The sequence below is a fragment of the Ostrea edulis genome, chromosome 1, assembly GCF_947568905.1.
Source record: "Ostrea edulis chromosome 1, xbOstEdul1.1, whole genome shotgun sequence".
NCBI lineage: Eukaryota > Metazoa > Mollusca > Bivalvia > Ostreida > Ostreidae > Ostrea > Ostrea edulis.
The window spans coordinates 1,540,670-1,568,445 of NC_079164.1; the positions used below are offsets into that span (position 1 = coordinate 1,540,670).

A 27,776-nucleotide genomic window follows, 5' to 3' on the forward strand; every position below is an offset into this window, starting at 1 on the left:
ATGTTTATCATAAAATTTATTAGCTAGAACACATACATGTATTGTGAAATGGTATTGTAGTGTACTTTCGTTGTGCAAAAGGAGCATAGTAATGCACTTGACATTAATGTGCGTTACACTTCTGTGTTTTTTTTTATGTGCAGTTGCACAGTGCGTTTTATTTGGACATGACATTACATAGTCTGTTATATTTTTGCTGTGCACGAACAGTTAGTATACTGATGCAGTGGCGTACATGTAAATTAAACTTTCTGTATGGAAGGTGAAGATAACGAACAGTGATCAATCATGACTTCCATAAGCAATACAAAATAGAGAGTTGGGCAAACACGGACCCCCGGACATACCAAACCCGCCATGAGCCCTATATCCTGATCAGATAAACAGAGTTATCCGTAGTCAGAATCAGTGTGCCAAAAACGGCCTAACAATCGGTATGAAAGACGTCAGACAGCATTTGACCCAATGATAGGTTGTATTGACGAACTAGATCGTATGTTGTTTTGTTTGTGTAATTGTACTGCATTATGTTTTATTTGGAGAATCACTGTTGATATTTTGTTTGATTCAAATATGCTGACTTTCAATTGAAATCCATTGTAATATACATAGACTCAAACTATAATAGTTGTACATTGACGTATTGTGCATTTATGCATAAATACACAATTGTTTAATTGATTGTTACATGCCAAAATGATAGATAACCTACATGTAAGGATTATATTTTAATAATTATGGAAATGGACTTGCAACTAATATAAAACATTAAATTGTGCATTTGGAGTATTTTGCGATGAGTTAATATGTAAATATTGTACAGTGAACATTTATTGTCATTCATTCATTGTATAATTCATTATAGAAAATATAAATGATGTACAGTGTACATTTATTGTCATTCATTTATTGTATGATTCATTTTAAAAAATATAAATACTGTACAGTCTACCATTATTGTGTCATTAATTATTGAAAAATTCATTGTATGAAATGTCATTATGCTATTTTTATATATTTGTGCATGATGTACATGTGATGTCTAAGGGGGTGAACCATGTTAAAGAAGTCAGATCCATGATGTACATATTGTGAATTTTAACTGAGTGAACTGTGGTAGACATGTTAGCGCTGAATGTGAGTGGTGAGGGTAGATTGTTATGAAATGGAAAGGTTTATTTGACCATGATAATCTTGTGGTTTACTCAGCCACACATCATGTGACGGAAGTGTGTATGTAGAAAATGCACAAGGTTGTAAAATATTGAACATAATCAGAGTTTATTGTTTCAATTATGTTGTTTACGAGTGCCAGTGATGTTGGTATTGTTTAAAGCTTCAACAATTTAGTCAATCATGTAAGAGAGCTCTCTTAGAAATTCTTGCAATATAACATAGGAACACGATCAATTATTTATCATAGATGTTGTGATTCAAAAGACTATCTGAAATTCATCTTTATAATGTGATATTATATAAACAATATGATTATCAAACACAGATGTATGTAAATGTATTTTTGTATTCCTTATAAAAATTATGAGATTGATCACTGTTCTTTATCTCTACCTTTTCATTTATGAAATTGCATGGTTTTGAAACTGGGCTATACATTATATTTTGATGGAGTGTTTGGGTGATTACTATTTCTTTTTCACAAGATACTCAATAATGCAAAACCTGCTGGACTCATTTTTGACAAGGTAAAAAACTAACTCGTTATAACGAGTTAGTTATCTTCTTATAACGACTTAGTATCTCGTTATAAAAAAATAGTTAATTAATAATCATATCGTTATAACGAGTTAGTATCTCGTTATAGCGAGTTAATTATCTCGTTATAACGAGTTGATATGTTGTTATAACGGGGTAATATTTCTTTATAACGTTTTTTATTACTTTTTCAAAAATGAGCCTATCCGGCTTTCGTACAATAACGATTACTCATTTATCACAATATTAATATTTAAAGGCTAGACTTTAGTTCAGATTTATGTACTAATCCTAACTAATTCTAAAGATATAAATATATCTAATTATTATTAATTCAAAGTGAAATTTTAGAAAGCCCTCGGCAGTCAAAAGTAAGGCAATGCAACACTTAAAACTATTTTTGGGGAATAAATTGACTTGTGATTTTTCATTTCTTGCTATATTACATTTAAAAAACATTCCCTAAAACATTAGTTCAATTTACAGACATTTTAAACCTATAATACTCCCTGTATATCATCAATTACATACAATAATCTCTGGTTTTGTGACAACAAATGGAACAAGGTTGAAGCCATAGCCTATTCCAATGCCAATGTTGAAGTATTATTGTTTTCATTATGCTTATTTAAAATGCACCCAGGTAAATGTACAAACAGTATATATAAACAAAATGTGTAATATCTCTGTACACTATTGCAAGTACAAATATATCAGACCATGCTGTGAACACATATATCACGTGGTATACACGATGTTGTTCAATTTTAAAACAAATGCAATACATACAGTCAGTAATCATGAACAACTATTCAAATAATCAACCAATTTGTTGATAACATTAGTTGACCTGGATATTTTAGGCTGCTTTGAACCAGAAACTGGTTCACTGAAAACATTTTGTAATCCCTCTTGTGGATTATCTCAAACTTTAACAAACTGAAATAATTTGCAATCAGCTTCGAAATTATGCAATTAACACAGGGTCCTCAATGACTTGATGGTGTAACAATTCAATGGGAACATACAATTAACACTACATATAGTGTCAACAACTTAATTTTAAAAAGTTCGTTCAGTTCCTTCACATCAGCAACAGCATTACACACTTCATATGTATCAATAAAACCACTGAGAGTGCTTGCAAAACTTTCAAATAGTTTATACAAATATATTAGATTAGCTGATTCATCGAAATTGTAAGATGGATTCTTTGTATGTTGTGACCAACCAAAACAGATTTGCAACCAACAATCTTAAAAAATTGTACAAATTACTGAAGTTCTTCAAAGGTTCTTATGTTCAACCACTCAGCCATTATGATTCCAACAACAAAAGTCAGTCCAGTTGCTGTGGATGCATCAAGACTACTTGGGGACGGGGGAAATCACGAACATGTTAAACTCCATATCTCCACACACTGCTGCAATCTGAACAATATCAGATGTCCTGGTTAAATGAAATTAAACACATTTTTGAAACTCCATATAGAGTATACCTCTAGGGCAAGTGCAGCAGAACTCTCTATAAAAAGACTAGCAGAAAAATCTTAAAAATAATAATACACCAGTCTGAAACATATTCATTAGATATACTTGTTCACAAACCTAATCCAACAGTGTCTAGGTCAAATCCTACATAGGATTTGCTGTCACTTGGTTGATCTAAAGAAATGCCTTCCAAATCAATTTCATTATCCAAACCAATTTTACTGCAGTACGTGTCAGCCACAATAAAAACGTTTAAATTTTTTTTTACACACAACAGTTAAGATAAGAAAATAAAGTTACAGCTGTAATGAAGTAAATTATTTTCAACAACCGACTGTGTTGCGTCTTTTGCAGACCGTTCTGGCTTTTTGTGCTTTGCTTGCTGTAATCGTTTCGTTTAACTTTTCTTTGCAGGATTCTGGAATGTTTGAAGTCGTATCTTGTGGGAGTTGTGAGATTGATCACTGTTCGTTATCTTCACCTTGCATCTTCCAGGAGACATCGCAAATCTCTGAACAAAAACATCAACAGATGCTTATTAAGATAAATATTATGCAAACATTTTTCAAATAAAGTTGTTTTAAATTGCTAAAGGAAGAAGACACCATTTGTGTCTGCTGTTAACACATGCATTTGCATTGTACAAAACGTATCATCAATTAAAGTTTCCTGAAATTTCAAATTGCATTAGAAATGTTTTGATAAGAATATTTTGTAGATTGACCTCGCCAACATGTAGAGGAAATAAAAAGAAACACATAACATCAATAAAACATATGAATCAAATCTACCTTTGCTATGCAAGGTGAAGATAACGAACAATGATCAATCTCATAACTCCTACAAGCAATACAAAATAGATAGTTGGGCAAACACGGACCCCTGGACACACCAGAGGTGGGATCAGGTGCCTAGGAGGAGTAAGCATCCCCTATAATCACACCTCTCATTGTTTGAGGGGCACTGTATTATGCGGACTGTCTGAACCTCCATAAAACATATGCATTGTTTAGGTGAAAAGGTTCTAATCATCGAGAATCAAATATGTATATGCATTTTTCTCATTTATTTCAATTAGAAAATCAAATAATTGTCTTACAATCTTATACGTGCCTTGCTGGAAACTATGTGGTTAAAATTTTCGTTGACTAGAGTCGATAGGACACCAATTTCGTGCATACTTGTGAAACAGTTTTTCTAGGTCTGATTTCAGAGGCTCTCTTGTTAAAGGTTTTCTATATGACAGGTTCTTTAGCTTGCAACCTGACTGATTAATTGAATATTGTTTAACGTCCCTCTCGAGAATATTTCACTCATATAGAGACGTCACCATTGCCGGTGAAGGGCTGCAAAATTTAGGTCTATGCTCGGCGCTTAAGGCCTTTGAGCAGAGAGGGATCATTACAATGCCATAACTGCTGTGACATGGAGCCTCGGTTTTTGGGGCCTCATCCTAAAGACTGTCCCATTTATAGCCTCTTACGGCAAGCAAAGGGTACAGAGGACCTATTCTAACCCGGATCCCCACGGGTAGCTTGTAACCTGTATTTTCGCTTTAGCACCATGTGACACAAATGAAATAATCCCCTGTTGTAAATGATTATACACTATCGAAAAAACTCCGACAAATGGTACATTCCTATCATGCATAAATCTAAATAAATCATTGATTTTGAAAATCTGATGACATCATAGGAGGGGGAATTACTTCAAACAGAAAACTCTATCAAACCAATTTAACTATAAATCGATGGACATATGAACATCAGAAAATATCTGTAAGACTACTAGCTAGTCGTATAAGCGCGACCGGTTACCCTTTCCTGCCACGCACCATCAAAGCTGAGTTAAATTACCATCACTCTGGTCCTAAAGAAGGATCCAAGAATTAAGTTATGTACCTGTTTTAAAAACTATTCACAATTTATCATAGATTTAAATTATTTCTACAAAACACAAATAAATTTACTTTTAAATCTCATCCTAAAGAGTGGTTTGGCAACTTTCTTCTGCCCTTTTCTTCAGCGAACTGCCAATTTCCCATTCTCTTTCCTTTAATCCTCTCTGAAATTCCAGGTATATTCAATGCTGCTAAGAAAGCAGTTAAATATGTCTCCCCTATCCCACCATTGATCATTCCTGAAATATAACAAACATCATGGTAAATACTGCATTTATCAATGCTTGTGCACTTCTGCCCCCACGTCAGAAATTATCATGTTTCGGTGTTGCAAAGCAACTTTGGAGGCATAATTTTTGTTCGGTTCTTATGTCTCCGAACACAGAGTTTCGGGAACATATTGGTTTTGCTCCGTTTCTTACTATTCTTATTATGTCTCCGAACACATAGTGTAGGGGACATATTGGTTTGGCTCCGTTTCTTATTATTCTTTTCTTCTTATCATTCCTCGTCTTTAGTGAGAAATTTGTCAGCGGAATTTTATGAAAGTGTTTCATCAGATCCAATTCAAAGTTGTCGGTGGATAGAGGGCCATGCTGAGAGGTGCAATCATTTTTTTAAATTTTCAAAATAGCCGTCAAATAGCTGTCAAAATATCAAGTATGTCGAATTTCTGCAAAGGATTATTTCTTGGGTAATTTGATGACCCTGAGTTCATTTCCAGCATAACTGTTTTTGTGCCACCATTTTCAAAATAGCTGCCATACACAGAAATATTTCAAAGTGTTAGAATATCTTCGACATTTAGGTTCTGGGGTCAATTGATGGGTCACAGTTAATTTCTAGCATTAGAATTTTTTCCATTCCATTTTGTAATGTTTCAAAATGGCTGCCAAAATCAAGTTTGTCAGATTTCAACTGCATTTAATTTGTAGGGTCATTTAAGGATCTGAAGTGTATTTCTGGCATCAACATTTAACCTGGGTCCAGTGGTGTTCAGTGACATTTGTGTTGGCATCCCCACACATTCATAGCTTACTATTATTCTGCTTCTTGTTTTGTTTTTCTCGTGCCTAAAAATGTTCGCAACCGTTCTTCGTATCCTTTTGATAAAAGTAATAGATACTCAAGGATATGATAGGCCAATGCATCTAGATGTACAGAAATATATTTATTTCAAAATGAAGGGGGTTTGGGTACATTTGGGGGGATCAAGTGGGGTGGGGTCTAACATAGAGCTCTATGGGGGAAATTCTAAAATTCAACAGATACAGCTTGACAAATATGAAAGAGTCCTGGGGAAATGAAAAGAGAATGGCTGGGTCAACAAACTAGTAACAAGGTCAAGGGAAGTTGACCTCTGACCACGAACACCATAATTGGTATAAGTTTAGAACCGGGACTACATGTACTAGCGACATGGGATTTTCAGAAATTTTATTAGAATGATAGGACCTACAAACTAACATCAAGGTCAAGTAAATTCAGTTTCCTTGAACTCTGACCTTGAACATAAAACTGGTTTTACTTCAGAACCAGGTCTGATAGAGATAAAGGGTCTTCAGAAATGATGAAAAAGTGATGGTACCTACAAATTAGTATCAAAGTCAAGTGACTCCACTCACCTTGACCTGTGACCTAGAACAAATTACATGACATCTAATTACATTACAAGGGAGTAAGTAGATTGAGAGAGTTTTTAACTTTGGAACAAGGAATGATGCAGACATGGAATCTTCAGAAATGATATGAGGGCGATAGTCAAGGTCAAGTAACTCCAGTGACCTTTACCTCTGAGCTTGAGCATAGTACTGGTATGATTCCAGAAGCAGGTTTGAAAGAGATATTGGATCTTCAGAAATGATGAAAGGATGAGGGGAACTAAACATCTGTATCTAACTTAAGTGACATTGACCTTTGACCTTGATCATAAAAATTCGTATTACTTTGGAACCGCAACTGATAAAGAAATGAAATATTCATGTGTGATAAATATATGTTGTGACCTAAAAACTAGTATCAAGGTCAAGTGACTCAAGTGACCTTAACCTCTTACATCGCGGTACACTTGTACAGTTTCAGATCTTTAAACGAATAGCTATAGGCATAAAATTGTAAAAAAGAATTTTTAACTCTGGAGTGTCCAGGGATACGTGTTTGCCCAACTATCTATTTTGTATTGCTTGTGGGAGTTATGAGATTGATCACTGTTCGTTATCTTCACCTTTCACAAGTAATATTACTATAGAATTGCTGGTTCATTATTCTCCAATGTCAATTGTTATTTTGAAATATCAAATTATTTTCAGTTTTATAAAACAACTTATTTTTGTACCTTTACAATTTTCCCCTCTCCCCTGACTTAGAATAGGAAACAAGTGGTTCTCCCTCTGCAACGTAACGTCTACCATCCAGGGAAGGTCCTTCATGTGCAACCATACAATTCTCAGCAATCTCAATCCACTTAGGCCTATTTTTCTAGTCCCAGCAGAAGGGTTAACTACATCTGCTACCTCTTTCAACGAATCAATGTCGTCTTCAAGGAAAAGGGAAACTTTTTTCTTGATGAAGCCATGCCTTCAGTTTTCTCTCACAGCTAACGTTACTAAAACACGAAAAACGAAATGGAAAAAAAAATCAAGCACTCCACTAAACATTTCACGTTAGCCTTATCAAAATAACGAAATACTGTTTCATTTGTGAATGAAAAATATTATTATGAGAGAGGTGGTATAAAAAGAGATGCTTTTTTTTCCTGCCAGAATTTTATACTACTTGACGTAACATAAATTTGATATTTCTTATCGAGGGAAGGGGTTGCAGGCGGAGAGTGTTGTTGGTGTTAGTGTTTAGAAGGGTGTCGTCACAAGGGTGCATGATAAATATAATTTTATGACAATTTCATCTAAATTTGCACGCATGTAATTTTATCTACAATCATATTCATAAACAATGCAATTAGTGTCGTACGAAAAATTACAAGCTCAGTTTAACGTACACAAAATCCAACGTAATGAAGGAAATTTGCATGGGGAAAATGGTGTAGGGTTAACGACAGCGACCTAATTCTCGGAAGTTGTTTTTTCTCTCTCTCAAAGTTTCTGTGAAGTCAAGTAAACGATTTATGCATTACAAAATTGAACAATATCCTGGCTTTCGACTGGAAAAACTTAATTATATTTTAATGCATTATGTAAAACTTATACGGTACCATTTTTGATGCACCAGATGCGCATTTCGACAAACAATGTCTCTTTAGTGATGCTCAACCGAAATGTTTGAAATCCGAAATAACAATAAACTTGTAAGAGCTATTTTAGGGGAAAACAAAGTGTCAAAAAGTGGAGTCAAATTTGTCTAAGGATAAGGCTATGCATGAGGGAGATACTGTAAATGTATTACATTTGGCTGTGTATTCTATTTAGCGCCTTTGGCGGAACGCAGCTTCCGCTAAATCAAGTACATCGCTAAATGTCATCCGTAAATCTAGATGTTTAAAGTAATTCAGGAATGCGCTAAATCAAATCTACGTTAACTTGTTGAAAAAGCGATTTCCGCCAAATATCGTACACGCCAAATATAATACGTTTACAGTAATCTTTAATTTGGAAATTAATTTCTAAATTTTATCAGAGCAATTAAATATACATCCGTATTTTCAAGCTAGTAACGAAGTACTTAGCTACTGGGCTGTAGAGACCCTCGGGGATTAACAGTCCACCAGCAGAGGCATCGACGATTGTCACGATTACGGTAATACCGAAGTTTTGAGAGTTTGAAGCGAGCAACCGATAATATTTAATGGCTGCTGTTAGATCCATTCACTCTAAATACTATATTACCAGTTTGCTCAGATTGTGTCTAAACCCTGTGCTAGTAATCACATTTTGAACAGAGGCTTGCTATATTATTTACACCTTTTTCACGGACTGAAATATACTTATAATTGTTACACATGACCAGGTTTGAAATATGCAATATTCAAACAACTGCATACCAGTTGCAAAATCTTCAAATAAATAAGTTCACTACTTACGTGTAGATAACTCTCTAAAAGTTCAAAACGCGTAGCTACACGTAAAAAAAACGCGTTATGTCGGCATAGAACACAAAGTTTGATGACTTCATACGTACACGGTCACAAAAGGTTTGAACATGCATTTGTGTTTTATTCTGAATATATCTACTATTTTTAAAATTGCTTTCATGTTCTTCAGGTCAGAACTGTAATAGCCGTACCTTTTCCAATTCAGGAATGACAATAATTTTACCTTTGAAGTCAGTATTTCGCACAATTGAAAATGAGCAAAATATTGAAATCACGTGTCTGCAATGGACTTCCTAAATCTGAGTGATCCTTGTAATGCAGTAGATCTTAGTCGTCTGAAAATGTTTTCCCATCATGCGTCTGTGCATAAGTAACCATAATTATTGCAAGGACTGGATTAACATTTTACATAATAGGGTATCGACATACTTAATTTTAGATTTTATATAACAAATACATAATAACCATATACATATAGGAGTTTCCAAATTGTATATGTTTCTTCGACTTTTCATAGACATATAGTTTATATATAGTAAATGTAGTCTTGTATTAATGGAATTTCTCAATCTAATGAAAATAACCCCCCCCCCCCAAAAAAAAATTAGAACATTGGATTTTAAAGTTGATTTTTTTCAGTGTTGTTCTTTTTAAAGTCCTACATACCCATTTTCAATCAATTCAATTTCTCCAATATTAAAGTAACACCTAAGTGACTTTCAAATATCCCGAAAATTACAGCAAACTTTTAAAAACTAGACCGGATGATATACTCAATATCACACCGGAAGTATCTCTTTCATCTCTTGGTAGAAGCGACGCTTTATTCCGATCACTGGTGTTGTTTACCCTCTGGGGACCCTTTGTTGTTTTACTGCCTATCTCGATTTCCATCTCCACTTCACTGCAGAGAGGCAGATTTCCTAGGTACAAGACGATCGAGTAAAATTCGCGCCATTACATTATAGATCATGTCGTGTCATTACATTGTAAATCGTATTGTATTATTATATTATAAATTGTATTGTGTCATTACATTATAAATCGTGTTGTGTTATAACATTATAAATCGTGTTGTGTCATTACAATGTAAATCGTGTTGTCATTACATTGTAAATCGTGTCGTGTCAATCGCGCCGTGTCATTACATTATAAAACGTGTCGTCTCATAACAATATAAATTGTTTTGTGTCATTACATTATAAATCGTGTCGTGTCATTATATTGTAAATCGTGCTGTGTCATTACATTATAAATCGTGTCGTGTCGTTACATTGCAAATCATGTTGTGTCATTACATTATGAATTGTATTGTGTCATTACATTGTAAATTGTATCATGTTATTATATTGTAAATTGTGTCGTGTCATTATAAATTGTGCCATGTCATTATATTGTAAATCGTATAGTGACATTACATTGTAAATCGTGCTCTGTAGTTACATTAAAAATCATGTCGTGTCATTACACTGAAAATCGTGTCGTGTCATTACATTATAACTAGTGTTGTGTCATTACATTATAAATCGTGTTGTGTCATTACATTATAAATCGTGTTGTGTCTTTAAATTATAAATAATGTCCTGTCATTACATTGTAAATCGTGTCGTGTCATTACATTGTAAATTGTATTGTGTCATTACATTGTAAATTGTGTCGTGTCATTATAAATTGTGCCATGTCATTATATTGTAAATCATATAGTGACATTACATTATAAATCGTGTTGTGTCATTACCTTATAAATTGTGTCGTGTCATTACATTTTAAATTATGTTGTTTCATTACATTGTAAATTTTGTCATTACATTAGAAATTATGTCGTGTCATTACATTATACATGTATTGCGTGATAATGAGGGAGATATGAATATTTATTCACCCAAGAAAAATCATATTCCCCGAGGGCAACGCCCGAGGGGAATATGATTTTTCTTGGGTGAATAAATATACATATCCCCGAACATTCATGCAATAAATTGTTTATTATACCGAAACAAAGCAAGACTACAAAAATGTATTTGAAATTGGAGTCCGCTCAGCTATACATTTCATGTAGCTGAGATTGCCTTAACAGTAACACCGCGCTGTCAACGTATTAGAATGTAAAAACAACGAGTTACAGTGATATGATAACCAGTTTTTGTATTTCCATTCTCCATGAATGCTGATTTACTTGCTTGTTTTTTACAAACAAAACCAAGCAATTTAATTGTATATCAGAGACCCGCATGTTTTGTGCCTTACTAACTATCAAAGAACAATGACTCGCACTCATTGTGACGTCACAATAAAATTCGTTTACCTTGACGTTAAATTTATGGAAATGCACGAGGCTGCATGCATGTTGTTGTCTGCGTCATTCGGAACACTCGGGTTTGTTCATTTAACTGGACACGAAAGGGAAACACGAGATATCCGAAGGGGTGGAACACGAAGTTTTGTTGCAGGGCAAACACGACGGTCACGTGACCTTCTCGGCCAATCAGATTCTGTTTTACTAGTGATTCTTTATATGAGGTATACTACTATAAATTGTATAATATCATTATATTGTAAATCGTGTTGTGTCATTACATTGTAAATTGTATCATGGTATTACATTGTCAGTCGTGTTCTGTCATTACATTATAAATCGTGTTGTGTCATTACATTGTAAATTGTATCATGTAATTATATTGTAAATCGTGCTGTGTCATTACATTGTAAATCGTGTTGTGTCATTCCACTGTAAATCGTGTTGTGTCATTATCTTATAAATCGTGCTGTGTCATTACATTGTAAATCGTGTTGTGTCGTTACATTGTAAATCGTGTTGTGTCGTTACATTGTAAATCGTGTCATTGCATTATAGATCGTGCCCTGTCATCACATTATGAATCGTGTCCTGTCAATACATTATAAATCGTGTTGTGTTGTTATATTGTAAATTATGTTGTGTCATTACATTGTAAATTGTGTTGTGTCATTAGATTGTAAATTGTGTTGTGTCATTACATTTTAAATCTTGCCCTGTCATTACATTATAAATCGTGTTTTCTCGTTACATTGTAAATCGTGTCATTACATTGTAAATCGTGTCGTGTTATTACATTATAAATCGTGTTGGGTAACTACATTGTAAATCGTGTAGTGTTATTACATTAAAAATCGTGTTGTGTCATTACATTGTAAATCGTGTTGTGTTATTACATTGTAAATTGTGTTGTGTCGTTACATTGTAAATCGTGTCATTGCATTATAGATCGTGCCCTGTCATCACATTATGAATCGTGTCCTGTCAATACATTATAAATCGTGTTGTGTTGTTATATTGTAAATCATGTTGTGTCATTACATTGTAAATTGTGTTGTGTCATTACATTGTAAATTGTGTTGTGTCATTACATTGTAAATCTTGCCCTGTCATTACATTATAAATCGTGTTTTCTCGTTATATTGTAAATCGTGTCATTACATTGTAAATCGTGTCGTGTTATTACATTATAAATCGTGTTGGGTAATTACATTGTAAATCGTGTAGTGTTATTACATTAAAAATCGTGTTGTGTCATTACATTGTAAATCGTGTTGTGTCGTTACATTGTAAATTGTGTCGTGTCATTACATTGTAAATCGTGTCCTTTCATTACATTGTATATCATATTGTGTTATTGCTTTTTCAGAACTACATTTACCTTGTTTTTGTTTTTCTTCTTTTCTCAGAGTTTTGTTACATTTGAAAACATATCGTTTGTTTTTGCTGTAAGTAAGACATTCATATTTCGTGATGTCACAATTGTTCAGATAAGGATGGGACGAACCTTCAGTCCTATCACAAATCCTCACCACCTGCAGAAAGTAAGCAGTCAAAATGAAAGTAAGTAATCAGAATGCAATAAAACTATATATTTACATGTCCTCTGTTTTGTCTTTGATATCTTTACCAATTGTAAGGATAACCATTTCCTTATGATTGTGATAGATATGTGAACAATATCAGTATGGGTGTTGATAAATATAGTACTTCTATTTCAAAAGCTGGGAATTTCGACAGAGATTAAAGTAGAATGTAAATATGAAAAATAAATTTTATTTTTTAAAATAGATATGAACTGCAATACATCACGTCGGCTGAGCGCTAGTGTTTCATGACGTATGCAGGAGTAAAACATCGTAGTTCATTAACCCACGTGAAAAATGAATTCCGGTTGCTGATACAATTGTCAAATCCGCCTCCGCGTCAAATGTAAGTCATTTAACATGAGCAGTTATTTTTCTTTCACCAAGTCTGACTTTAGAAATAAAAATATAACTGGTGTTTCAAACATGTGATTGATTGATTGTTTTACGTCCCGTCGAGAATTAGTCACTCATATTGAGACGTGACCAGCTGTATGTGAAGTATTAAATATTTAGATGTATCCTTGGCACTCAGGATCTTACGTAGCAGTGACGGTTTATTCTTGTGCCAACACCTGTCGCGACACGGGACTTTCGCTTTTAAGGTCATTTTCGAAAGATCAGTGACTCTCGCTTCTAGATACCGAGCGTTTATCGATGGAGCAACCACTACCTATCTTAACTAACGTCTTAGGTCTGAAGCGGCCATGGTACGAGCGAGTCTCGCAACCTCCCAGTTACAAAGCGAACGATCTACCACTGAGTTACAGCGACCAGTTCAAAAATAAGAAATACTCTATTATCTATCGTGTATTGAATAACATAACGAACTGAAATCACTTCCCTTTCGAGGAGATGAAATACAGGGGGAAAATAAACATATAATTTAACGTAAGTGAGGACTTCAGTAGGAATACAATATTTCTAGTACCTTTATCATCTGATTTTCACAAAACATGCCTGATAACCCACTGGGGCAATCACATGTCATCATTGGTGTCACTTCCTCGCCTCTACAGGTCAAATTCCCACCGTTGAGGCATGGTCCTTTGTTATCTAAGCTGTACCTTTTACAATCATGACCTAAAACAGGATATATATTACGTAAAGAGCTGTTTATACATGATTAGGGCCCTGGTTTCCGTAAGAATGTGGATTTGGGCAAGCTTCACGACAAATTCGATCAATATTTAACGATATTTCCATTCGGCAAAGCCTCCATAACAGCAAAATCTTAAACCATAATACAGCTATCGATACCGTTTGTGGAAGGAGGTAAATCTAGTACTGCCGACCCCCGACGGTTCTGGATTGCGATGTTTTATAAATAATATTAAAACCGGTGAACAGAAAAACTTCATACTTCTTGAGAACAATCTTTATGGCCAAATTGATTCACACAATTAAAACAAGAGGCTCATAGGCCACATCGCACACCTGAGTCACATTCGTTCACATTTAAAGGTTTTTCCTATATATTCGCATGTAAAACTTTGATCCCTATTGTGACCCCATCCTACTACCGGAGGCCATGCTTTTTTTTTTTTTAAAATTGAATCTGGACTGGGTCAGGAAGCTTTCAAGTGAATGTAAACTTTTCTGGTCCAGTGATTTTTCAGAAGATTTTTAATGATTTTCCCTATATATTTGTGTGTTAAAAATGATCACCTATTGTCGCCTCGTCTTACCCCCGTGGCCATGATTTTAACATACTTGAATCTGCACTATGTAAGGAAGCTTTCAACTTTTCTGGCCCAGTTGTTTTTGAGAAGAAGATTTTTAAGGATTTTCCCTACATATTTCTATGCACACCCCCCCCCCCCCCTTGTGGCCCATCTTACTCCCAGAGGCATGATTTCGACATTCTTAAATTTGCAGTATGTCAGAAAGCTTTCATGTAAATCTGAGCTTTTCTGGCTCAGTGGTATTTTAAAGATTTTCTCTATATACTTTGATTTCCTATTGTGGCCCTATCCTACCTCAGAGACCATGATTTTTAGAAACTGAAACCTACAATATGTCAGGAAGCTTTCATGTAAATCTCAGCTTTTCTGGCTCAGTGGTTCTTGATAAGAAGAGTTTTAAAGATTTTCGCTATATATTTCTACGTAAAACTTTAATCCCCTATTGTGGCCCCATCCAACCCCCGGGGGCCACAATTTTTACAAACTTGAATCTGCATTATGTCAGGAAGCTTTCATTTAAATCTCAGCTTTTTTGGCTCAGTAGTTCTTGAGAAAGTTTTTAAAGATTTTTCTTATATATTTGTATGTAAAACTTTGATCCCCTATTGTGGCCCCATCCGATACCCGGGGGCCATGATTTGAACAAATCTGAATCTGAACTATGTAAAACTTATACGGTACCAATTTTAATGCACCAGATGCACATTTCGACAAATAATGTCTCTTCAGTGATGCTTAACCGAAATGTTTGAAATCCGAAATAACAATGAAGTTTTAGAGCTATTATAGCCAAAAACAGCGTGCCAAAAAAAGTGGAGCTAAATTTGTCTAAGGAATGTCACGAAGCTTTCATGTAAATCTCAGCTTTTCTGACCCAGTGGTTCTTGAGAGGAAGACCTTTAAAGATTTTCCCATATATTTGTATGTAAAATTTTGATCCCCCATTGTAGCCCCATCATACCCCAGGGAAATGTGATTTTAAGAAACTTGAATCTGCAATATCTCGGTAGGCTTTCATGTAAATATCAGCTTTTCTAGCTCAGTGGTTTTTGAGAAGAAGACCTTTAAAGATTTTCCCCATACATTTGTATGCAAAGTTTTGATCCCCCATTGTAGCCCCATCATACCCCAGGGGCATGTGTTTTTCAGAAACTTGAATCTGCACTATCTCGGTAGGCTTTCATGCAAATCTCAGCTTTTATGGCTCAGTGGTTCTTAAGAGAAAGATTTTTAACGATGTTCCTTATATATTTGTATGTAAAATTTTGACCCCCTATTTTAGCCCCATCCAACCCTCAGGGGCCATAATTTGAACAAACTGGAATCTGGACTGTGTCAGGAAGCTTTCATGTAAATTTCAGCTTTTCTGGCTCAGTAGGTCTTGAGAAGAAGTGTTTTAAAGATTTTTCCTATATATTTGTATGTAAAACGTTGATCCTCTATTTTAGCCCCATCACATCCCCAGGGGCCATGGTTTGAACAAACTTGAATCTGCACTGTGTCAGGAAACTTTCATGTAAATATAGTCTTTTCCAGCTCATTGGTTCTTGATAAGAAGACTTTTAAAGATTGTCCCTATATATTTGTATGTAAAACTTTTATCCCCTATTGTGACCCCTTCCGACCCCTGGATACCATGATTTGAACAATCCTGAATCTGCATTATGTCAGAAAGCTTTCAGGTAAATCTCAGCTTTTCTGGCTCAATGATTCTTGAGAAGATTTTTAAAGATTGTTCCTATATATTTGTATGTAAAACTTTGACCCCCTATTTTATCCCCATCCGACCCCCAGGGTCCATGATTTGAACAAAATTGAATCTGCACTATGTCAGGAAGCTTTCATCTAAATCTCAGCTTTTCTGGCTCTGGTTCTTGAGAAAGTTTTTAAAGATGTTTCCTATATATTTGTACGGAAAACTTTGATCCCCTATTTTAGCCCCATCACACCCTCAGGGGTCATGATTTGAACAATCTTGAATCTGCACTATGTAAGGAAGATTTCATCTAAATATCAGCTTTTCTGGCTCAGTGGTTCTTGAAAGAGTTTTTAAAGATTTGTCCTATATAATTGTACGCAAAACTTTGATCCCCTATTTTAGCCCCATCCCACCCTCAGGGGCCATGATTTGAACAAACTTGAATCTGCACTCTGTCAGAAAACTTTCATGTAAATCCAGGCTTTTCCGGCTCAGTGGTTCTTGAGAAGAAGATTTTTAAAGATGTTCCCTATATATTTGTACGTAAAACTTTGATCCCCTATTGTGGCCCCATCCGACCCCCGGATACCATGATTTTAACAATCCTGAATTTTCATTATGGCAGAAAGCTTTCAGGTAAATCTCAGCTTTTCTGGCTCAATGGTCCTTGAGAAAAAGAGTTTTAAAGATTGTCCTATATATTTGTATGCAAAAGTTTGATCCCCTATTGTAGCTCAATCCAACCCCCCCCCCCCCCCCCGGTGGGGGGGGGGGGATGGGGCATGTTTTTTACAAACTTGAATCTGCACTATGTCAAGAAAATTTCCTGTAGATTACGACTTTTTTAGCCCAGTGGTTCTTGAGAAGATTTTTAAATGACCCCACCCTATTTTTGCATTTTTGTGATTATTTCACCTTTGAAAGGGACTTGGCCTTTCATTTGAACAAACTTGAAAGCCCTTCACCGAAGATAACTTTTTGCAAGTCTGGTTGAAATTGGCTCAGTGGTTCTGGAGAAGAAGTCGAAAATGTAAAAAGTTTACAGACATATGGACAGACGACGGACAACAAGCGATCAGAAAAGCTCACTTGAGCTTTCAGCTCGGGTGAGCTAAAAACACAATAATAATAAATATAAATTCTTAAACTTGGAATGTCGCTTACTGGTAAATCTAGTACTGTGTTGTAAATACAAACACCGAAAACTGACAGTTTGCATTCAATGCATGACTTTATAAAGATACTTTAAAAACAAACTTTTAAAAAACATGATGTTGAATAAATCGTTATGTTTAACTAGAGGTATTTCTTCTTTTTCACAGATTTAATGATTCCAAAATATACATGTACATATAGTATACTCGGCCGATTCCCGATGGTCCTGGACTGCGATCGATGATTTATAGATAATAAAAGTTTATAAATTATACGTGGTATTATTATTGGGTTTCTTTTGATTGTGTTCCCGAGAAGTATGGAGTTATTATGTTCGCCGGTTTTGATATTATCTATAGAACATCGCAATCCGGCACCATCGGGAGTCGGGAGTCCGCATTATTAGATTTACCACCTGTGGCCGTTTGTTAGGGCTGCTATGGACATGTAAATGCACACATTCAATTCCATTCAAAGTATAACAAGAGATGTTTGTGAAACATATGCCACATATGGTGCAAAATCGAAAAGCGTTACACACATGCATCATTTAATTGATAGTAGATCACCAATTCTAAATATTGAGAAAACAATATCTTCCCATGTCAGGAGCGGATTGACCATGTGACCTAAAATCAACAGGGGTCATCTACTCCTTATGCTGTACCAATATACCAAGTTTGGTGGCAATCAAGCAAATAATTCTTAAATAATAGAAGACAATACATTACTATGCCCAGTTTACCCTTGACCTTTGACCATTTGACCTCAAAATCAATAGGGTTATATTATTCTGAAGATGTACCAGCTAGTGTACTAAGTTTGATGTCTGTCAAGCAAAGGGTTCTCAAGATCTTGAACGGACAGTATATTCCTATGCCCAGTTTGACCCTTGACCATGTGACCTCAAAATCAACAGGGGCCATCTACTCCTGAAGATGTACCCGTGTAAGAAGTTTGATGTCTGTCAAGCAAAGGGTTCTCAAGATATTGAACAGATAGTATTTTCCTATGTTCAGTTTGACCCTTGACCTTGTGACATCAATTGAATAGGGGTCATCTACTTTTTAAGATGTACCAGTGTTCCAAGTTTGATGTCTGTCAAGCAAAGGGTTCTCAAAATATTGAGGAGACAGTGTCTTCCTATGCCTAGAGTAGATTGACCCTTGACCTTTTGACCTGAAAAACAACAGGGGTCCTCTTCTATCCATAACCAACCCACATATGAAATATCATTAACATCAAGTGAATGGATCTCAAGATATTGAGTGGACAACATGTGGTATACCAACCGACCGACCTACTGACAGGTGCAAATCAATGCCCCCCTCTTCTCTGAAAGGGGGGGGGGGTCATAATAAATTTTACTTCAAAGAAAAACTCATCAACTCAAATTAGAGGACTACATTAGACTCAAAATTTTCATCCTTCTTCAACATGTTTTGATGTGAAAATCATAACATTATTTTAAGATGTGGCAGGAAATATATCAAAGATTTTTCACGACTCAATTCAATACTTACATTTTAACTTTATTACGTAATCTGAAGTTTGTCCTCTCGGGCAAGCTGTGTGAGAATGATACTTTGCCTCGTGCACATTATAAAATGAACATACACACTCAGGCTTGATGAAGACGTCCATGTTACCACATTGTAATGCTTGTCTATCTGTAAAGAGAGCACCTGTTCTTATTACCTCAAGAATTCAATTTTACTCAAGTTTGAAAATCTCTTTTCTAAAGTTTTCTCTCAGTTATATACTGTCGACACACTTTTTCGAGAGAGCTTAGTTTGCGCTATGTACGGGGTGACAAATTTTGGGTGCAAATTTGTCCCAATGTTTTAAAGTGAATTCCAGACATAAAATGACAATCCAAAAAATCCGGGGTCATCTTTGAAGAAAGAAATCATGATATACCTGACGTGCGACATATCCCTTTGTTTTCCGTTGTCAGGAAACTTGGAACAACTATTAAGAAGAAGGAAGGTCATACAATTTCACGAACAAATATACATCTTACCCTGTATTTAATATACATCTTACCCTGTATGTAATATACATCTTACCCTGTATGTAATATACATCTTATCCTGTATGTAATATACATCTTATCCTGTATGTAATATACATCTTATCCTGTATGTAATATACATCTTACCCTGTATACAATATACATCTTACCCTGTATGTAATATACATCTTACCCTGTATGTAATATACATCTTATCCTGTACGTAATATACATCTTACCCTGTATGTAATATACATCTTATCCTGTATGTAATATACATCTTACACTGTATACAATATACATCTTACCCTGTATGTAATATACATCTTACCCTGTATGTAATATACATCTTATCCTGTATGTAATATACATCTTACCCTGTATGTAATATACATTTTACACTGTATACAATATACATCTTACACTGTATACTATATACATCTTACCCTGTATGTAATATACATCTTACCCTGTATGTAATATACATCTTATCCTGTATGTAATATACATCTTATCCTGTATGTAATATACATCTTATCCTGTATGTAATATACATCTTACCCTGTATACAATATACATCTTACTCTGTCTGTAATATACATCTTACCCTGTATGTAATATACATCTTATCCTGTATGTAATATACATCTTACCCTGTATATAATATACATCTTATCTTGTATGTAATATACATCTTACACTGTATACAATATACATCTTACCCTGTATGTAATATACATCTTACCCTGTATGTAATATACATCTTATCCTGTATGTAATATACATCTTACCCTGTATGTAATATACATCTTACATTGTATACAATATACATCTTACCCTGTATGTAATATACATCTTACCCTGTATGTAATATACATCTTATCCTGTATATAATATACATCTTATCCTGTATGTAATATACATCTTACACTGTATACAATATACATCTTACACTGTATACAATATACATCTTACACTGTATACAATAAACATCTTACCCTGTATGTAATATACATCTTACCCTGTGTGTAATATAGATCTTACCCTGTATATAATATGCATCTTACCCTGTATGTAATATAGATCTAACCCTGTATGTAATATACATCTTACTTTTTTATGTAATATACATCTTACCCTGTGTGTAATATACATCTTACCCTGTATATAATATGCATCTTACCCTGTATGTAATATAGATTTTACCCTGTATGTAATATACATCTTACTTTTTTATGTAATATACATCTTACCCTGTGTGTAATATACATCTTACCATGTATATAATATGCATCTTACCCTGTATGTAATATACATCTTACCTTGTATGTAATGTACATCTTACCCTAAATGTAATATACATCTTATCCTGTATGTAATATACATCTTACACTGTATACAATATACATCTTACACTGTATACAGTATACATCTTACATTGTATACAATATACATCTTACACTGTATACAATATACATCTTACACTGTATACAATATACATCTTACACTGTATACAATATACATCTTACCCTGTATGTAATATACATCTTACCCTATATGTAATATACATCTTACCATGTATGTAATATACATCTTACCCTGTATGTAATATACATCTTACCCTGTATGTAATATACATCTTACTTTGTATGTAATATACATCTTACCCTGTATGTAATATACATCTTACCCTGTATGTAATATACATCTTACCCTGTATGTAATGTACATCTTACCCTAAATGTAATATACTCCTTACCCTGTATGTAATGTACATGTTTCTTTGTATGTAATATAGATCTTTTTTTGTATATAATATACATATTACCCTGTATGTAACATACTCCTTACCCTGTATGTAATGTACTTCTTTCTTTGTATGCAATATACATCTTACCCTTCATGTATCTGGAATACAGTTATTGCTAATAGATATTGATATACAAAGTGAGTATTTTCTTTGTTGTGTAGTCTATTTTATTTGATGTCTAAACGAGAGAAAATACCATAAGCTTACCTCGTGGCAAGGATAACTTTTGTCTGTCCTGTATAATCACACACTGGCGAGGTACAACTGAAATCGTTTAACAGTTTTAGAACAATGACACACTAAACGAAAACCTCAAAGAAAGTCTGCTGTTTGGATTTTCATTGGTATTTCTACTGGTTTCCCAGGAAATTGCCCTGTATTCCGCTTACATATAAATAAAGATATATTCCAATAGAAATATAGGTATAGGTTTCAATTAAAATACAGAACTAAAGTAAATCTTTACTTTTCAAGTGCAGGTGAACTTACCTGAATTCTGCGGTAAAGAAAACGAAACTAAAGATGCACAAAGGATCATTAATGATGGTATCCCCATTATTTGAGTGTCACATCATAGACGTGGTGATCTGTTAAATACAGTTAGCATTAATATGCACCAACACACCAAAGAAAAAAAAAATGTCAATATGATCACGTGATACTGATATTTCACTCAGATGAAAATGCCACAAATAAGACAGCTATATGTGATGAACGTCATGAGAAAGTACATGGTGAGATATCACATAGTAAATAATTATAGAAAAATAGTAAATAATGAGATATCACATAGTAAATAATTATAGGAAAAAATAGTAAATAATGAGATATCACATAGTAAATAATTATAGAAAAAATAGTAAATAATGATATACCACATAGTAAATAATTATAAAAAAAATAGTAAATAATGAGATATCACATAGTAAATAATTATAGAAAAAATAGTAAATAATGAGATATCACATAGTAAATAATTATAAAAAATAGTAAATAATGAGATATCACATAGTAAATAATTATATAAAAAAAGTAAATAATGAGATATCACATAGTAAATAAATATAGAAAAAATAGTAAATAATGAGATATCACATAGTAAATAATTATAAAAAAAATAGTAAATAATGAGATATCACATAGTAAATAATTATAGAAAAAATAGTAAATAATGAGATATCACATAGTAAATAATTATAAAAAAAATAGTAAATAATGAGATATCACATAGTAAATAATTATAAAAAAAATAGTAAATAATGAGATATCACAGTAAATGATTATAGAAAAAATAGTAAATAATGAGATATTACATAGTAAATAATTATAGAATAAGTAAATAATGAGAATATCACATAGTAGATAATGAGATATTACATAGTAAATAATTATAGGAAAAAAAATAGTAAATAATGAGATATTACACGGTAAATAGTGAGAATGCCACTTATTAAATAATGAGAATGTCACATAGTAAATAATGAGATATTACATAGTAAATAATGAGACATTGCATGGTAATACGCCAGTTTCGAGATACGAACTCTTCTGTGTTGGAGGTACATTTAGTGAAACTTTGAATGACGAAGTGGGACAGAGTGGACCTACAGTCAGCGAGGAAGATGACGAAATGTATTAAAAGCGGCTTCTCTTTTAATATGTAAATGTGGGAAATACAATATACTATCGAAAGAAATGTTTTACTAAAGTGGAAACAAAAACAATGTCATATTTGCAAGTAATGTCTTAGATATGGTACTTATAACCAACGAAATAACGTGATATGATACGAATTCAATGTATTTGATGACTCCGTAAATACTTATAACTTACTTAGTTTGTGTATCAGTCGAATTCGGGTGATCTAAGAGTGTATGAGAAACTTACTGAGTACATTCACTTACGCAGTGATGAATATTAGTCCCACTACCGCGTGTAAACAAATTGTTTCGCGCCAAATTATATACGAAAGTTCTCCACAGGAAATAGCTCGGGTGTATCTCGAAACCGGCGTATTGATTGATATTGTACATACAGCACATTATACATAAAGACACATAACATAGTACGTCATGAGATATCGAGTAGTAGAAAAGGAGGCATTATGTAATACAAGATGTCGTATTTCTGCTGAAATGATGACGATCGTGCGAAGTGTCCTGCTTCTGTCCTGAAGGTTATATAACTTTTTGAGGATGTTTTCATACTCAAAGTCCGTGTTCAAACTTGTACTCATACTCAAAAGTGAAGGTTATAAAACAGAGTACATGCTCGAGATTTTTCGAACATGCTCAGAGTTGTACTCAAAATGAACATGGCTGAGTTTGAGTATAAATACGGTAAAAGTTTTGGTAACTTCCAGGCCTGTTTTTTTTTTTTTAATGTCGAAAGGTCACTTCCGTCGAATTATGTTTGTCCTCCATTTTTATTCTCTCACCAGAGGGCGTTACACTACGCTCCACAACACGTTAAAGTGAAGCTTGCGTTGCGCACCCTCTGGTGAGAGATTGCTTCATTTTATATCACTGCACAATATAGTTCACTTTAAAAACAAAAAAGAAAATATGTGAGGGTATAAACTACAGTTAGCACTTTATTAAAAGTGTGCCGGTGTTATAGAGCCAGACTTCCGCCCATAATGAGACTTCCCTCCGGAAGTCTGGCTCTAGAGTGAGCCTTCCCCCAAGGGGGGGGGGGGGCTCACTCTAGAGCAAGACTTCCTCCCAGAGCCAGCCTTCCCCCCGCGGAAGTCTGGCTCTAGAGTGAGCCTTCCCCCCTGCGGAAGTCTGGCTCTAGAGTGAGCCTTCCACACGGACGTCTGGCTCTAGAGTGAGCCTTCCCCCAGTAGTCTCGCTCTAGAGTGAGCCTCCCCCAACAGACGTGCTGTAGAATAAACCTTAACCCCAGGGGAAGACTCACTCTAGAGCTATAACACCCTCTTGAAGTCTCGCTCTAGAGGGACACCCCCGCTTTCATCCCCTCCTATGCAACCTATGAAATAAATTTTAGTTTATCGGGCAGGGAATTACTTACCAATCTACTTCACTACCTACCTACCTATACCTATCTACCTACCTACCTACTTTTTAAAAATATGTTTTATTTTTGTATTTTCAACACATTCATACATACAAACATTCAAACTGTATAATCTACACTCGCTCATTCACACTTGCAATTACTCTGTGCACCTTCTGTATCAACAATAATAGTGAATTGTATATATGATATATACATGTATAATATATACATACACACACATAAATATATATACACACATAAACATACATATACACACATACACATTCAAAGATAAAGGTAACTATTTTATTTTTCATATAAATGTATTATGATTTTCAACAAACTACTTGTCCATTATATTATCATACAATGCCCATTTACCAAGTATTTTGGATTTGCTATGAAATACATTTTGACAATATTTTTCTAAATTTCTATAGTATTTAAACAAATTAATTGCATCTGACAATTTGGGTTTTGAGTCCCGTGATCTGGAGTAATAAATGTGCTTTTTTGCTAAGAAAAGAAAATTTCCAAACAACTTCCATCAATATTGCCTAGTAACACACTTCTTTTTGTGATTTTATAACCTTTGACAAATACATTGTACCATTTCACAAAATCTCTCCTGAAGGCAGATGCATACACCCAGTCATAAGAAATATGAGTGACTGTTTCTCTTTCACATTTGCAAAATGAACACAAGTCATTATCTACAAGTTTAAGTTTAAGTTTGCGAAGGAAAGAGTTTGTAGCTACATGTATATAACACATAAGAATACGGTATTGAAAATAAATTAATTTTGTTTCTTTTGTGCATAAAGATGCATTCATATAATGAAATTCCCAACATTTTTCTGAAAAAAGTTTCACTGAGATAAGCTTCCCACTTACCTCTTTTGAGTTGTGGGGCTATGAACTCCTTTTCCTTCAAAACTTGATATAAAAATTTAACATAAGAACTAGAGTTCATTTTCTGTACAATACACTGATTTGGACTCAACAACTCAGCAATCTGTCTTTTAATTTCAATCCCAAGGTGTAATAACTTGCATTTCTAAAGAAGAAAAAGATAGACGCTATCAATTGTTTCTGTTTACTGCATTTAATGTACACCCCAATTGATTTTGCTTGCTCTAGACTACTATTAATTGTGTATATTTGATATAACGTTTAATTATGAACACTGGCTATGGCGTTAACTTTCTAGGATAACATCACGAATGATTCTATTTGATATCAATTTTGGACTACCCAGGGAATGAAGAAAATGTTGACCCCTATTTTACTTTATTTAGATATATGTTACCCTATACAATGTATACAAATGCTTGGTAAAAGTCGTTTTGAAAATAAAAAGAAATAAAAGCATCGATGGATGTACAAACACAATAGCGTGAAATGGGAATATTGATTTTTCAGACACCATACACGTGATCTAATATGTTATTTGGAATCTTTAAAACACTACAGGAATTTAACAGAACGCCACAACATATACCATGAAAGCGTTTGATCTATAGTTTATCCTCAGAATTGCGGTGAGGCTTACGTTCCAAATAACCATTCTGCTGGGAGAAAATATGTAAGTCACAACGCAGTTGCTTAGGCATGACTTCAGTCAAAACCAGAGAGAATATCGCGGATATATATTGCTGGGCGATGTGATACATTGCGAGAGGAGTTTATTAAATTAACATATATTCATTGTCGAGGGTGAAAGCAATGTCAATTGCAAAAGAAATATTAAGAGAAAAGATTAAAGGGACATAACTGGTGGTGATTCGTTGAACTTAAGACGTAATAATTGTTGCTTCGTCTTATAGCCCTCGACATTAACGATATACGTATATTCATCTCTAATTCAGAGCTCAAACAGGGATGAAGGAGTTTTTAAAAAAGCTAAAAAATCAAAAACAAAAAATAAAAAAAAAACCAAAAAGACACAGTGAACATACATACGGGTACATGACTTTGGAAAAAATTACAATTGCAAAATCATGGTTATGTATATAATATATATATATATCGATAACTTCACAATTTGAAACCAACCCCCCTTCGCAATTTGAGTCTCTGTGATGACGCTCCGAATCAACAAAGTCGCCTTCATTATTAAGTTATGCAAGACATTCTTCATATGCCAAATTTATTTCAAAAATAAGTATATCTTTCGAGTTGTCACAAGTATTTGTACATTTCCTATCTGTTCAATATTTGAATGATATCATTTGTTTTGATTGTAGAGTTAAAATTACTCTTGCCCAGTGACATGATATTTCCATTAACATTAAAAGTTTTTACAATTGAAAAATATCAAGACGTTTTATTGTTTTTATGCAAATGTTTACTGCATGGTTGATTACAAACAACAAAAAGTAAAGAGTGAAACAAGACACAATACTCTACTTGAAATTAATTGACTATTAGGAAAAGACGTTTCAATTAATAAATCAGTTATCAAACAAAGTAATAAGTGAATCAATAGGACTGTGTCTTCATGAAGTAATGCTGGCTTACCTCATATCTCTCAACCACAAACGGAAAATGAGGTGGTGCTGAATTTTCAAAAACTTATGAATACAAATCCAAACATTTATGCAACAAGTATGACAGACACACACAATATATATATATATATATATATATATATATATATATATATAATTACTTGCATTGCTATCAATTAACTTCCTTAAAAATGTCTCTGTGTGAGTGCGTGTGGTATGTGTCACATTATAGCCACTAGTTTAGCTTTCGGATACACTGCTAGTCCCATTTGTCTTTTTCTTTCATTTTGATTGATTAATACTCAGATACCTGTGAATGTATTGAAAAAGTAAAGGACACATCTCGTGTTTTCAAAGTATACAGAATTATATGCATTTTGTCTTCCTTATGCTTATAGAAATTAATGGTAATATTTCGTTCGCTGAGGTATTGCGATTATTAGCCACAATACGGACTTTTAAAAAAGCATAGATAGGTAGTCACGTGGTACAGTGATATCAAATGCAACCTTCGTCGATCAACTTGTTGTAAAAGTGGTACTAGATATTTTTTAAACACTCGAGTTTTAGGGGCCTAATTTATTTACCATGGATAACATTTATTTCGATGTTGACAAATTTCCCGATACATATCTTTTAGCCACTAGTGCATACAAATAGCGATTTGCGAATAAATAATGTTTACTATCTGGCGACAAAAGAAACACAGGATCGGATGAAGGAGCTGATTTTATTAAGATTGACTATTTCGTAATACCATTTCTTTAAACAACTGTAATTAGCGTTGTTGCTTTTCTAAAATGTAAAACTTATACGGTACCAATTTTGATGCACCAGATGCGTATTTCG

The 27,776-nt window shown here is 34.0% G+C and overlaps 2 protein-coding genes and 1 pseudogene across 3 annotated transcripts in view; 2 read left to right on the forward strand and 1 right to left on the reverse strand.

Annotated features, from left to right (window-relative positions):
• LOC130050433 (uncharacterized) lies at nucleotides 1-27,028 on the reverse strand. Of its 2 annotated transcripts, XM_056150524.1 has the most exons (11): nucleotides 26,938-27,028; nucleotides 21,886-21,983; nucleotides 21,604-21,660; nucleotides 19,493-19,543; nucleotides 19,096-19,242; nucleotides 13,965-14,116; nucleotides 12,829-12,982; nucleotides 9,937-10,074; nucleotides 7,439-9,511; nucleotides 5,173-5,342; nucleotides 1-3,714 (listed from the first exon to the last, which is right to left on the reverse strand). In XM_056150524.1, exons 2-9 carry the CDS (start codon nucleotides 21,950-21,952, stop codon nucleotides 9,504-9,506), a joined length of 774 nt encoding a protein of 257 aa, XP_056006499.1. In that variant the 5' UTR covers nucleotides 21,953-21,983; nucleotides 26,938-27,028; the 3' UTR covers nucleotides 1-3,714; nucleotides 5,173-5,342; nucleotides 7,439-9,503. The 2 variants fall into 2 exon arrangements, with proteins under 2 accessions (XP_056006499.1, XP_056006497.1); XM_056150522.1 differs by having other exon boundaries at nucleotides 7,439-10,074.
• The window catches only part of LOC125664527 (uncharacterized), a 272,796-nt pseudogene that overhangs the window by 168,371 nt on the left and 76,649 nt on the right, over nucleotides 1-27,776 (forward strand).
• The window catches only part of LOC125664524 (uncharacterized), an 83,070-nt gene that overhangs the window by 28,197 nt on the left and 27,097 nt on the right, over nucleotides 1-27,776 (forward strand). The window lies entirely within an intron of this gene.

Bases quoted from the DNA above. Each gene is read 5' to 3' on its own strand.
- LOC130050433 (XM_056150522.1), bottom strand. From the start codon at position 21,952: ATGGGGATACCATCATTAATGATCCTTTGTGCATCTTTAGTTTCGTTT. The intron at 19,243-19,492 runs GTATATCATGAT...CTCTCTTTACAG, and splicing joins AGGGATATGTCGCACGTCAG to ATAGACAAGCATTACAATGT. The intron at 12,983-13,964 runs GTACTAGAAATA...TACTTTCTGCAG, and splicing joins GTGAAAATCAGATGATAAAG to GTGGTGAGGATTTGTGATAG.